General features: G+C 38.9%; 1 protein-coding gene across 1 annotated transcript; it reads right to left on the bottom strand.

Moving 5' to 3' along the window:
- Positions 1-13,788: 13,788 nt before the first annotated feature.
- Positions 13,789-14,802, bottom strand: LOC145994873 (uncharacterized). Its single transcript, XM_083131343.1, has one exon. The coding sequence runs from the start codon at positions 14,800-14,802 to the stop codon at positions 13,789-13,791; it is 1,014 nt and encodes a 337-aa protein (XP_082987469.1).
- Positions 14,803-15,094: the final 292 nt, after the last annotated feature.

The raw sequence follows: 15,094 nt of genomic DNA on the forward strand, positions 1-15,094 counted from the left end.
TCCATCTGTCCCTATTCTGAGCAAGATCTATATACTCTTTTCCATCCCTACCGATTTCCTTTAGGTCCATCTCAACATTATCCCTCCATCTTCGTCTTGGCCTTCCTACATGTCTCTTACCATCAGGTTTCCCAACAAGAATCGTGTAAACTCTTCTTTCCTCTCCCATTCGTGCCACATGGCCTGCGAACATAAGTATTCTTGATTTAATCATTCTAATACACTGGTCGACAATTGCTAAGGAACAAACACGTTTTGACCAATAACTTTTGACTACCTGATCAGGGTGAAACAAGTGAACAATATATAAGTACAGATATCAGTTAATGTATATTGAGAAAAGATGACGGGAATTCCCCATGAACCAAAGAAACAGGGCGTCATAAAGCAAAACCAGCATAAGCAAAACAAAGTGAGGAAAGCGCATGAATCATAATTTGGCATGTATAGAGTGGGTCCAGAGGAAATCAGTATGGCGTGTGGCCACCGCGGACTGCACAGCAAGCTGCACACCTGTTCGGCATGCTATCGATGAGAGTGTTTGTGAGGTGAGGGGGGGTATATTGTCCCATTCTTCCTGAAGTGCAGTTTTCAGCTCTTGGGGCCCGGGGTGGGGGATTCCTTTGTGCAACCCGCCTTCCTAGAACATCTCACGCATGTTCGATGGAATTGAGGTCATGTGAATATGCAGGCCAGTCCATGCGGGTGATGTTTTCTCTTTCCAGTGTCTCTGTCACTTGGATAGTTCTGTGTGGACGCGCATTATCATCCATGTAAAGAAGTCAGTGCCACTGAACCCCGACAAAAACTAACATAACCTTCCAGGATCTCGGTAGAATACCCTGCTCCAGTAACGGATCCTGGGGCGAAGATGTGCAGTGGTGTTTTCCCATTTTTCATTATGCCCGCCATACCATGACTCTGAGTCCCCCATACCTGTCACGTTCACAGATGTGCTGTGCATGATATCGTGTTCCACGTTCTCTCCACACCATTTGATGTCCAGAATCACTTGTCACACAGTATCGCGATTCATCGGAGAACATCATATTTGCGGGTCAATATGTGTTTGTTCCTTAGCAATTGTCGACCAGTGTAATATCTGGACATGAATACAAAATATGTAGTTCTAAATTATGTAACCTTCTCCACTCACCTGTCTCCTCATCCCTTCTAGGTCCAAAGATTTTCCTAAGGATCTTATTTTCAAATAATCTCCATTTATGTTCCTCTTTCAATGTAAGGGACCAAGTTTCGCATCCATATAATAATACAGGCAAAATTACTGTTTTGTATATTTTAACTTTTAGTTTCTTAGATATTAAACGAGAAGACAAAAGTTTATGAAGAGAGAAGTAACATGCATTTCCTGAATTAAGCCTGATTTTTATTTTCTCTTTAATATCATTTTCATTTGTTAGTATTACTCCTAAGTACTTGAATTTAGGAACTGGTTCAAACGAGTTGTTATCAATAATTAGATTTTGATTATTACCTAACACTTGGTTTCGGCCTGTAAGCATATATTTAGTTTTCTCCTTGATAAATTCCAAACCTATCTCTTTAGCTCCTTTGAAAAATATTTTAGCATTATTCTTAATTGTATTTACATCATCCCACAATAAGTCTACATCTTCTGAATATGCTAACAACTGACTCACACCGTTTAATTAAAGAGCAATGGAGATAATGCATCTCCTTGTTTTAACCCATCATGAATTGTAAATTTGTCAGACACATTAATGCCAACACGAATTTTACTTTCTGTTTCACTGGTGCATACTTTTACTATACTAACAAGCTTCTTAGGTATTCCAAACTCTACTAATATATTATATAATTGGTCTCTTTTGACTAAATCATATGTTTTTTTTAAATCAATGAATAGCTGATGGACATTTTGATTATATTCCCACTTTTTCTCAAGTGTCTGTCTGATGTGAAAAATTTGATCTGTACTTGATCTGTTACGTTTAAATCCACATTGATAATCACCTATAATTTCATTAGCATATGCGGTTAGTCTTGTTAAAATAATGTTAGATAATATTTTATATGTTGTTGAGAGTAGAGAAATTCCACGGTAATTATTGCAGTTCATTTTATCACCTTTCTTAAACACAGGAACAATTATAGATTCTTTCCACTGTTGAGGGATTTCTTCTTTATTCCATATTAAACAAATTAATTTATGAATTTCACATATTAACGAATTCCCACCATATTTAATTAACTCAGCTGGTATTAAATCAATGCCAGGTGCTTTGTTATTCTTTAGCCTTTTAATAGCATCTTTAACTTTAGTCAAGTTAGGTTATGGAACTAAAGGTTCTGCTGTGTGTACTTCATTTACTTCTGATTTATCTCCTACACGAACATTTAAAAGGTCATTAAAGTAGTTCTTCCATCTATTTAAATTATCGCTTGGGTCAGCTAAAAAATCACCATCTTCATCTTTTATCAAGTTCACTTTAGGTTGCCACCCTTTTCTAAATTCATTTACACTTTTATATAAATCTCTGATATTTTTGTTTTTGCTGTTTGTTTCAATTTCGTTAATTTTACTTTTCGTGTAATCTCTTCTTTTACTTCTAAACGTGCGGTTAACTTCTCGCTTTATTCTATTATAATTGCTTAGATTTGTATCATCAGAGTTATTTAACCACCTAAGTCTAGCCTGATTTCTTATTTCTATTAGATTATGATATTCGTTATGAAACCATGGCTTACTTTTTCTTGATTTATGGTATCCTATACTTTCTTTAACTGCTCATTCTATTGCATTACGTATATGCTCCCAATTCTTATTTACGTCTGTTTCATTTATATTTTCATCATCATTTAAATCCTGCAAAACGTCGAATCTATTTGACAGTTTAATTTGGTAATCTTTCTTAATTCTTTCATTAACAATTTTTTTCTGTATTAAACTTTAGAACTTCTAGATTTTGTTGCTTATGATTTATCACTGCGAGTCTTTCTCTTAATTTAGCAATTACTAAATAATGCTCACTGGCACAGTTAGCACCTTTATGTGAATGAACGTCAATTATCTATGGCTGTTTCTTGATATGTCTTTTTACAGTGCAGAGTTGTCAGCTCTACGCATAACCCCCAATATGAATGGAGAACCGTATCTGTCGTTGGTCAGCGGATCCCTCGGATCTAGCTGGGAGGATCACATAGTAGTCCACCAACCGTACCCCACTTCTGCCAATTGTGGGACCTCATAGAGCCATGAGAGGACAGTTCTGTATATTTCCAACAGAGCAAAATGTTGACCATTTCACTCTGTTGGTTGACTATACCGCGTTTGTTACAACCTGTCCCGGTTCCCGCGCTAGCTGATCGCTGGCTTTTCTCCGTGCTGGGGAAAGTCAAAGCCAGGCAGCCAATTAAAATACGCAACGTGGCAACAGCGTCTACGTAAGCGCCTCTCTGCTGGCTTCCATTCGCTCCTCGCTGCCCAGCAGACGATTTTTTCCTCGTTTCTCATTGGCACCGAAACTGTCGAGCCATCCCTAGCGCGGGAAACGGGACAGGTTCTAACAAACGTGGAACTGCAGTGAACAAGCCACTGGGCGATGAGGTCGTCTAATTGATTACTTTAATTTTTGGTCCATGTATGTTTGCATGCTAATTGCATTAGTTCTATTTGCGTTATTTGTGTATAAACCATATATGTGTGTGTGGGGGGAGGTGCATCGCCTTCTGTGATTGGAGGTTTTTACCTGTATAGAAGGCAGTAGTTAATTAAATTAATCTATTTGTGGCTGGGATGAAGCTCAGCAAAGCGTAATTAACAGCGAATCGTGCTTTGATTTCACGAATGTGGGTGAGGGTGGAATAGAAATGTGGTATTTAGATGAAATAATTATTATTTCTTTCTCCAAAGGTCTTCCTCTGGTGCACAGCGCGCTACTACGTCGCTTCTCAGGAAAAAAAGACAGATTCTGGCTCGAAACCAGATACGCGTCCGGTTAACTTCCTATGGAGCTATATCAAAGGTACAGAACTCGCATTCGCTCTTGAGATTAGCATCTCAACACTTTTACCGCGATCTTCACGACACGTAGCTGGTCTGAACGCCCCCAACTTCCATCACGAATCTCAATTCTCCACCTTTTCCGGCACTTTCTTTAGAAAATTTCACCGTTCAGCAAGTTTTTGATTAATGGCACGGGAAGGAATGATCTGAACACTCTGAACACCTGTTCCACCTTCCAGCAGTCACGTGTCAATTATAACCTGCCCTCCCTTAAGGGTTGCCAACCATATCGATCTCTTACTTTCCCAAGCAAGAGAAACTGGAAGGAGACAAACTAGCAAAGTTGGGTCTAACCTATACTCTGTCCCGGGTATCTCTAGAGCAAGCGAACGAAACAAGTCTCTGCGCAAGCAGTGCCTCCAGAGGGCTCGGCCAATGAAGACGTGCGAGGGAACGAGATTGCACACCACCTAGCAGCTTTCTCCTCCTCCTCTACCGTTATGCGCGAGTCAAAAGCAAGGAACTATAGGATAGCAAGCAATGTTAATTAAAGAATTTCCATTGTCTAGTGGATTTTACTATACTCTATCCCAATAATCTGTGAAGCCAGGCCGAGCATAGCGGAGAAGGAGGGAGGATAGTGGACAGAGCGAAGCAGTACTCGCTGCTGCGAAAGCTGCTAACTGCAGTCAATTCCCTCCTCCACGCAATCCCATTCCCTCGCACATTATATTTGGTCGTGCCGTCTCACGTAACTGCTTGCGCACATACTTGTTTTCGTACACTTGCTCTAGAGATAGCCGGGACAGAGTATAAGGACACATCAGGTTAGAACCATTCGCTGCTCAATCTACATAATTAATTAGTTTTATATGAATTTTAGGTCAAAACCAACAAGTGTAATATGTCAAATTGAAGACTAACGTCTACACTACAATTTTCATTCGAAACATTTTCTTCTCAGATGTGTAGGTTTTTAGCAAATTCACGATAAATTTAGTAGTAAAAATTAAGATTTTCTTTTAGGAATCCGTGATTTACTGATTAACAGTTGCTCATATCGAAAATCTAAGAGAACTTAAAATATAAGATATATTTTAAGCTTTCACTTAAAAAAAATATCGTTAAAATCGGACCATTACTTTCAGAGATATAGCTATTTTTACAAAAGTCAACATCGCCATCTTGGATTGGTTGCTATTTCTATTAGCTACAACTTTCAGATGACAATCTTGGTTTATGCTATCCTTATCCTAGCTGACCTACCTATTTCGTCCTAGTATCTGTGTTGCTTTGTTTGGTGTCTGCTAGTATTCTCCTTAGTTTCTTCATCATGCTGAAAGATGTCAGAATTTTAGTTAGATTCTTGAACAAATTCTGCTTATTTTTTTCTGTTCTCTATAATTATAAGCATACAATGTTAATTGGATAATATCTAATTACTACATGCTAATAAATAATCATTGTCACTAACATTCAGAGATTTAACTTTAAGTTGTCTAGTGGTTATAGTGATAGAAAATCAATGGAAGAGTTTACATTTCACAGTAACACCACTTATTAAACTTTTCATGGTATGAATATACAGGCTTTTTAGTAAGAAATTGTTGTGTAGGAGGCTGTTGACAAACTCAGTAGGAAAAATAATAATTATTATTATTATAAACAAACAACAAATTATCTTATTACTATTTTCTATTATTATTATATAACTATCCTTGAGAGATTCTTCTAAGTCCACCAGATGGGGGAATATCCAGCATAACTATTTTCTTTATTTTTTTGCATTTCATTACCGTTAATACACAGAAATGTGTAGTTCTTATATTTTATTAATCATTTCTACACATCTTACTCAAGAAAAATCTTGAAAAATAGGAGGAAGTTTTAGTCATAAAGTTTACATTATGTGATCTCTCATCTCAAAGTCTCTTCTGAATTTAAAAAAAATGTGAAGTTGTTTATTGTATGCAATATGAAAACATATCGCATACAACTTGCTCATGTTCGTCGAGATCATTTTTCCCATTGGAAATTCTGTTTGAATGCCAATAAACTGATCTTTGTTTCTAATGTCGACTACAAAAATAGTAGGTTTGTAATATTTTTCTAATTTGAAACGAACGATGCCATTTTCTAGGTCGAAAACCGGTGAACCGGTTGGATTCCTCCTTTTCTGACACTCACTTATACCATTTGTTCATTACAATAATTGTTTTACATTTAATTTAATCAAATATTTCAGAGTATCATTGCCAATTTATTTAAGTAAGTATTGTGAGGAACGACACACAAATACACACACACACACACACACACACACCATCACACACACACACACACACACACACACCCCCACACACACACACACACACACACACATATATATACATATATATATATATATATATATATATAGAGAGAGAGAGAGAGAGAGAGAGAGAAGCATATCTACGAGAAAGAGTTTCTCTACATTGAAATAGTGCTTCATTCCAATAAATTTAACATAATATCGTGTACTTATTTATTACTTTTATGACGTTAAATATAATTGTTCACTACAGGAACTCTTTATGGCTTCTGCAATTATTTAACTTGAAAAAAAAAATACAATAATACAACCAGAAAAACAGAAACGGACCAGTGGCGACCCTTCAGGTGGTGCACAGGACATGTGCTACGCCTTCGATACACTCATTTTGCTCGTTAATATCTCGTTAAGGCGCTGCAAGCCCCTGAAAAACGGCATTTTCTATCCTGAAGGTATGCAGCCACGCACTACAGCTTCAAGGTTGCCGTCGGAAATCGATTGTTTGTTATCACTCTTTTTTGTGCCTTGTGATGGCTGTTATAACTCCTAACAATACCTCTCGAAGCGCAACAGAGGCAATGGTCGCGTCACTCTTGCAGCCATCACCTTATTCTATTTGTGGATTCGTTAAGACAGTGCATGCGCACCAACAGTCGCGACGGACTGTAACTACATATTTTATCAGCATTCAGTTGTTAAATGAATCGAGTAAATTTTATTCACTATGTGCAGAAACCGTACACAGATGGGGTAGTATTAAATATGTAAAGGATTCAACATGCTAAAGTAAGCACAACTCAGTTATTATCTTGCATGTCTTTCAAGAAACTACTAAATAGAGGTTTTACAAAAATTATCATTACTGACATGTTTGTCAATATAAGTGAAAGAATACAATGATGAAAAGTGTTGAAAATGCAAGGATATAAATGTTGTTAATGCAATGCCAAATAGTTTGGTAATCAATGTTCAGTAATTTTGTATAATTTCAGCTCCCTTCTTGTCTTATGTTAGGTTCATTTCAGCCATTTTGGCTAATTCAGCCATTCAGGATAATTGTAGGAAATTCATGAAGACACACAAATTAACACTCCTATCCAGACTTGCATAGAGAATGATATGGCAAATTGTAGACCTCTCACTGCATTTTAATTTGAAACCTGATTTGTTATGGTATAAAAGTATCAAATCTGGCATTCCTGTTTCAAAGCTAGCGAGTTCTGTAAAATTCTGGTAGTTTGCTCGCATTTATCCCTCCTTGTGTTTCAATCACACCATTAATGTATATTTTCTCAATTAATCTCTTGTGATTCGTATAAATGCCAGTTAATTAAAAAACAGCAAAAAACATGATTGCCATACTTTTCAGAGAGATTATTTCAGAGATCATGTACTACCCAATTCTTCACTCACATTCAACCTATATTTCTCTCCCTCTGTTGCTGTATTTCTTTTGTTGTCTTTCTCTCTCTCTCCCCCTCTCTCTCTCTCTTTCTCTCTGTTACATCTCAATATTTTCCTTTCTTCCATTTTCCTTATGCCTCTTTTTCTCTCATTTTCTTCTATACCTCTCTTTCTCCCTGCTTTCTCTCAATCTCTCTTGTACTTATCTTCAAGTGACTTAAAATACATAATTCAATCAATCGTCCTTATCTTCTCTCCTTTTTCTTCTTTCTCTCTCTGTCACTTTCTCCTTCTTTCCTGGACTCTCTCTTTATCTCTCCTTTCCGATCTCTTTCACTCTATCAATCCCATTTCTTCTTCTCTTTTAGCTATTGTCTCTCAATCCTTTGTACTTTTTCTCTCCTACTCTTTCTCTCTCTCTCCCTCTGTCCCTTTCATCCTCTATCTTTGCCTCTCTCCTTTCTGTTCTTTTATCACTCTACCAATATCTTTTCTTAATCTCTTTCATCTATTGACTCTCAAGTATTTTCCTTATATTTCTCCACTACTCTCTCCCTCTATCTGACCCTTTCTTCTTCTTTCTCTGCCTCTCTCTTTCCCTGTTCTTCACGTTACTTTTTAATCTACCAACTCCTTTTCGTCCTTTGTTTTATCTGTGTTTCTCAACCGTTTTCTCTTTTATTTCTTCCCTACTCTCTCTTTGTCAGTTTCTCTTCATTTTTTTATCTCTCTCCTATGTTCTTTCCTTTCATTAAAATTTACTCATTTTCTTGTCTTCCTCTCTTCTAGCTATTTCCTCTCAATCCTTTCTTCCTTACCTCCTCTACTCTTTCTCTTTGGTTCGTTCTCTTCCTTTCTTTACCTATCCCTCTCTCTCTCCATTCCTCTTTTAACTCTCTCAATTTCTTGTCTTTCTCTGTTTTATCTGTTGTTTCTCATTCCCTTTTAATGTCTTACCCTCCTTCCATATCATTACTTCCTCTCTCTTTCTCTCTCTCTCTCTCTCTCTGTCTCTTGTGGTGAGGCTGAACGTCAGGAAACTTGTAACAAGAAATTTCCCGGATTGGCGCTCGAAGCTTCAGAATTCCCACCCCCTTCCCATTCACTTCCCAACCCTTACCAGTTACCCTACGAGAATCAGAACTCCTTCCCAAGTCGTGCTAACAATCTAACACGTTGACATCCGCTGCTTGCAGGGAGTTTGATTCACGGGGAGTATTTATGACACAAATTACTAGATTCCACTTCACATCTCGGAGGAACCAGACGCGAATCTCACAAATCCTCTGCACAGCAAGTGCATCTCATTAAGTTCTCGGTTTTGATTGAAAGCTAATTATTTCTGCTTCAAGTTTGTTGTAGCTGTAGAACGTATTTTAATCCGCGGTGCCATCTTCCGTAGAGAAACTTTAATGTTCTCAGTTTACTCACAGACAATTGTATTCGTACCCTTTATCCTAGTAGGGACTAGATGAAGGTTTCTCAAGACCGTCTTGTAATTTGATACCCCAAGAAGGGAACAATTTACACAGATTTAACATGCATGTCACTTTGAAGATCTGAGAGGTTCATTAACTCTCTAGCTTTCTTAAACCCATGGCTGCAGCAACACAGGCCTTCCTCTGTCCCTATCTTGAGCAAGATCTATATACTTTTTTCCAAGTATTTTCTTTGTTAAGGGGAAGTGTTTGGTCCAGACTTAATTATCCTTTCTTCCTTTTTCCTTGTGTCTCTCTGTTTTTCTCTCAAATTTTTCTACACCTCTCTTTCTCTCTGTTTTGTCTCAATCTTTCTAGTTATCTTCAAACTACATTAAATACCCCTCTCTCCGTGTCACTATCTTTTTATTTCCTTAAATCTCTCCTCTCTGTTCTTTTTCACTCTACTAATTCATTTTCTTCCTATCTTTCAGCTATTATCACTCAATCCTTTGCACTTTTTCCTCCCGTACTCTCTCTCTCTCTCTCTCTCTCTCTCTCTCTCTCTCTCTGTCCCTTTCACCTTCTTTCTATGACTAAGTCTCTCTGTCAATAGATATTCTCCACTATTCAGGCGTTTAATATCTACATATTGCAACACTACTGTTTTACTTTCCGTTGATAGATTCACAAAGTCCACTTCTCTCTGTCTTTTCTTCAGTCCCTCCAGGCAAATACTGAAGTTTTCTCCCACCCCTTTCTACCTCTTTTCCCTCCCCTCTCACCCTTAAATCCCGATTAAAGAGATGGCACATTAAACCAGTACTTACATTCTTATTGGTCGCTCAATCGCTATTGAAGCGCTTGAAAACAAGCTATTTATATGTTTTCAAACTTTGACAACCGTCCTCTTCAAAAAGGAGGACAACTTTGAAAAATTATGGTTTCAAAAATGCAGGAAACTTTTGCATTTTATGGCAGTTCTCAAACTTGCAAGTACTTCTAAATCTCAAAAGCAGTGTTGTCTCTGGTATGAATGTATACAGAGGCCGCGTCATACAGCGTAAACATCGAAGATCCATAAGAATAGAAAGTTGGAAACTCAAGTCACTGCAACTTCATTCAGCTCCCAAACGAACTTTTAGCTTTCGTGTTGCCAGACAGCGCATCCAAGGTAGACAGTGAGTATTTCTTTTTCAGTCGCACGCGCACAAAAAAAAAAGATAGGAAAAAAATCCTTCAATCTGCTTGCATAAATTGGGTTACAGGGTGGGAAATCCAAGCGCAGAATCTTGTAGCTGGATAAATCTTATGAAGGCACTAATGGAAGATCCACAGACTGAATAGATGAATGGAAGAATTCCGAAGAAACCTTGAAGAGAGGAAGTGCTTGGAAGATTTATTTTCTTTATGTTGCTGGCAACATTGGAAAGCTTTTGGTCGTAGGAGATATGTTGTACTTTGTGCAGAAATACTGAAGAAAAAAATGTAACAAAATCAGACGTGTATATACGGTTTAATCCTACTGCAATATTTCAAATACGAGGGCCGGTCAAATTTGTTTTATATCTAGTAGATTTCTGTATGTAAAGTTGTACAGGTTTACTGCATTTTAGCTGATCCACATTTTGAAGTCTGAGTTAGTGCCTCAAGAAGAAGAATATTTGGAATCTATATGCAGTCACTTGTGAGCCACCGTGAAGGTATTTCTAACCATGGCGGACTGAGGCCATTGTCGAACTTCGTGTTGTGGTAAGAATGCATACACACATTGGATTTTCATTTGCCGTAGAATGTCTATAAGTTTTAGGCTTCCAGAGAACAAGACACCAGTGCTCTACGTTGGTGTATGTGTATGCAGGAGGCGCCATGGTGACAAAAATGGTGTTGTGAAGCTCATTTGATGAGTGTGCCAGCCTCGAGGTCGTTTTGGAAATAACAGTTGATTTTTGTCGAGCTTTGAAGGTTTGAATTTGACTGCCCCTCTCGTAGATTATGTTTTTGAAACGTAATTTTCACTTAGTGACTAGTGGCATGGTGGCGTTCTCGTCAAGAGGGTGAAGCTAGTCAGTCTAAAGCAAAACATTCACCGCGCATGCACGAACAACAGACCGAGGAAACAAGATGCACAGTATTGAGAAATTGGCCAGTCTGAGCGACACGCACCTTGTGTCACTTGAGATCAGTTGCATTTATTGCTGAAGGTTGGTTTCGACGAAACACGCGCGGCTTGTATCTTGTCGCCTGTTGAATGTCGCTTGCCACTTCGGTATGACAGTTACCTTAGAGGCTGGGCCTAACCTAGAGTCGCTACATGCAGAGACAGACATTGCTGGAAAAAATTCCCCCCTGAAATCACTCATCCTAGGTCTCCCACGTGGCAGCCAGGCGCTCTACCGACTAAAGCTCTCTTTCTCTGTGTGTTCATATACAATATTCATTTTATCTTCCAAAATATCATTAACCCAACACTTTCATGTTATTCAATATTATTTTCAGCAAAGGGTTTTCAAATGTAATATTATCGTGCGATTCTGCACCTAAAACTCTACCAGTATGCCGACGACATTACTCATGTACATCACCGCCACCTCGTCACAACATCCCTCGGTAAAACACGTCAGAACATGATAGAGTAAAAGATCTGTACCCACAGGGTAAGATAATTCTAATGAGAGTGTCTATCACAGGGGTTTCCAACTGGCGGCCCGCGGGCCGCATGTGGCCCGCGATGCCTTTTTTGCGGCCCGCGAAGCCAGTTTGCAAAATACATTCATTTTGTGTATTCTTATTAAAATACGTTCTGTGTTTACTGAAGGAACGGAAGCTCTGTGAAGATAGACAATATCACAGGTAGAATTGATTCTGCAGTCAATAATGATCATCAGAAAAATCTAAAGTGACATAACTTACTCTTCACACCATGCATTCTACCCCTTCGCTATGCGGAATGAACTCACCCGCTTGAGAGAAGACTTCACTCTTTGTGTTCAGAAACAAACTGCTGCGCTGTAGAGATCGGTTTTACTACGCACGAAGTACGAAGAGTTTTCCAGTGTTCTAACTGATTGTTCAAATTTGTTCAAATATCGAAATGAGCAATATCTCCAAAAAAAAAACGTAAGATTCAAAATGAAAATAGAACCTATCGAGAACGTTGGAAAAAGACTACCTCGTTACAAACAACAATGGCAAGAAAAGGGGCCAGAGTTTTTCAAATACCTTTCAAAGGAACGCTTTCCAAACCTTCGTAGTTTTGGGCAAAGAATGACATCGATGTTCGGCAGCACATACACGTGTGAAAGTGTTTTTTCTTCCATGAAGTTCATCAAGAACCACTACAGAAGCCGACTTGCAGAGGCTTCACTGCTTCACCTTCTGAGACTTTCAAAAACAGAAATTGAAGTGGATATTCCAACTTTAATAAAAGAAGTAGATCGGCCTCAATTTTCACATTGAACACTCACTATGAAGGATTCTTATTTGTATTGTGTGTTTTTCATTTCTTTCAATTCATCCATAAGTATTGGGTTTTTGTGGAATAAATTGTAATAATACAATTTTGATCTGTGATTCCATTGTTTCTATTACCTCATTTTAGAAATTTAGGTCATGCGAAAGTACTACATTTTCAGTTCAGTTATTACACACAAAAAAAAAAAAATGCGGCCCACCAATCAACTGCTGGATACAATTTTGGCCCTCGGACCTTTAGAAGTTGGAAACCACTGGTCTATCAGTCTGGAGAGCCTGGATTTCAGCGAATTTACTTTTTCTGGAAAAGTCATGGAAATTTACGTAGAGCTCAAAATATATGAATTTCAACAAAGAAAAAAAGACAAGGAAGCAATTTTAAATGTGTTGTGGATAACTATACTTCAGTTTGATGTACTGAGTATTACTGGTAGAAATTGCATGTTAAATACTCTAGGAAAAGGGGGTCATGGTTTGAACAATTTCCATGTAGAAGTGGCTATTGGCATCTACCACTTTCTTGTTTCCAATTTTTGGTAGGGTTTGGTTGATATTAGGTTTATTACGTATATTACTCAATTTTACTACATTTATGCATTGATTGTTATGATTTTAATATAAATACAGATCTTTCTTACTGTTAGTCAATACGTGGCAAGTAATACATAAAAGTTCGTTCACCCCTGATACAACTATCCAACAGTAAATTACTGTTCAGTTTCCCTTCTTGTTATTACATCTAACATATGAAGTGAATATTCTAATATCTTGATTAAGTGCGATTCTAAGTATGTTTTTTAGGTAAACTATAGTAAACTTCTTAGACACATGTTTCAAGACATTGATTGTCCTAATGACTAGGCCTGAATAACCTGAAAAAGTCAGGAAAATTTGTTTTCAGAAAATTGTAGACACCCTGTCTAATGCGCTACACGCGATAACAGGCCTTTAATCAAATCTATTCCAAATTTATCCCATTGTAGTTTTTGAAAACCTACAGGTATGATTTACTCCGTATTTCTCCATTATGTTTGCAAACTTGGAGCAGGCAATTAGTGACACTACAAAATACAGGATAGGCGATTCAGAACCCGAAGGATACATCTTTGTACACGCGGAAACTTTAATTTGTTGTCGTCTGATTGAAATGTTAACATGCAACTAAATCTGACAGTAGTTCTTGTAGCCTTCAATTACTTCGCACTGTCAGTTATTCTAAGGGGTTTTCTGGGTATAATCTTCACTTTGGTGCTAGCTCCTGCTGGTAGATTTATGGCGCTGAAGAACTCCGAGTTCTCATGCTCCCCAAGTTCTGCGATAGGACACGATATGTGTACAGCTATGTCCAGCTTCCTGGAACTGCCCGTCGTGGTGGGTGTCTCGTGGCAGTAAAGAAACTTGATCCCTCCGACCGTCACCTGGCTGTGATAGCTGTAGGAGTAGACGTCCTCCCTATTCCTCAACCTCGCCAGCGACCTGTCCATGTTGAACTGGAGGTAGTCGCGGTTGCTGAAGAGGACGAGCCACGCCAGCAACTTCAGCATCCCCTCGAGGAAGTCCTCGTCCTGCTTACGATCCTCTGGCAACCACTTCAGATCGACGCACCTTACGCTGAACTTGGAGTGGAAATCTCTGCGAGTCTTGGTGACTCTCGTGTGCCCGATCCTCTCGTGATTCAGGGAGCAGTCCAGGATCTTCACTACGTCCCAGGCTAGGTTCCTGTCCCGGACGGAGGGATCGAACTTGAACAGGAACCGTCTCGTGAACGCAGACAACTGCTTCAGGATTTGCTTCCAGGATCTGAACTCCTGCGGCTGGTAATCCTTCCTGGAGATTCTGATCAGGATGCAGATGTGGTCCAGGATTTCTCCAGCGAAGAAGTAGCAGACGCCCTCCTGTATGTATCTCCAGCAGCGAGCTCTGACCACACTGTACTCGGCACGAACATTCCTGATGAGGTACTTCAACCTGATGTAGCCCTCGCTGTACCTCCCTTCCCCTCTTTCATACTTCTCCTCAAGACGCTCCTCCTCCAGGTTTATCCGTCTGTCCAGCATATGGAAACTCAAGGAAAGCAGGCCGTTTGCAACATCAAGGAACCTGCGACAAACCACTCGGATCCTGGCAACCTCTTGGAAGCTCAAATGGGTGAAGACTTCCTCAAGAACCTCCAGGGGCAATGAAAGTATATGGAGTTCCTCCGACATGTCTACGTGTACTGTTCGGCCAGAATTTGGACAGACACTCACTTGGTGAAGTGTTCACATATGAAAACTGAAGATGCGTTATTTCAATCCACGCTTGGAAGCTCCAATTCTGACATCATAACATTTCAAGGGAAATAATACCTTGTATCCATGGTTTGATTCCCATTGTTGGTGGATGCAGCTTACGAAAGTTTGTTACTTCCTTAGTAGACAGGTGCAAGCCGCTCTAGTCTGTTCCCTCACACTAAAGGAACCTGTACACTGAGACGCGGGGAAACACGAGAAAACCGAC

This window comes from Lepisma saccharinum, chromosome 1, assembly GCF_977018435.1.
Source record: "Lepisma saccharinum chromosome 1, izLepSacc3.1, whole genome shotgun sequence".
Classification (NCBI taxonomy): domain Eukaryota; kingdom Metazoa; phylum Arthropoda; class Insecta; order Zygentoma; family Lepismatidae; genus Lepisma; species Lepisma saccharinum.

Coding starts and splice junctions, on each gene's coding strand:
- LOC145994873 (XM_083131343.1), bottom strand. CDS start 14,802: ATGTCGGAGGAACTCCATATACTTTCATTGCCCCTGGAGGTTCTTGAG.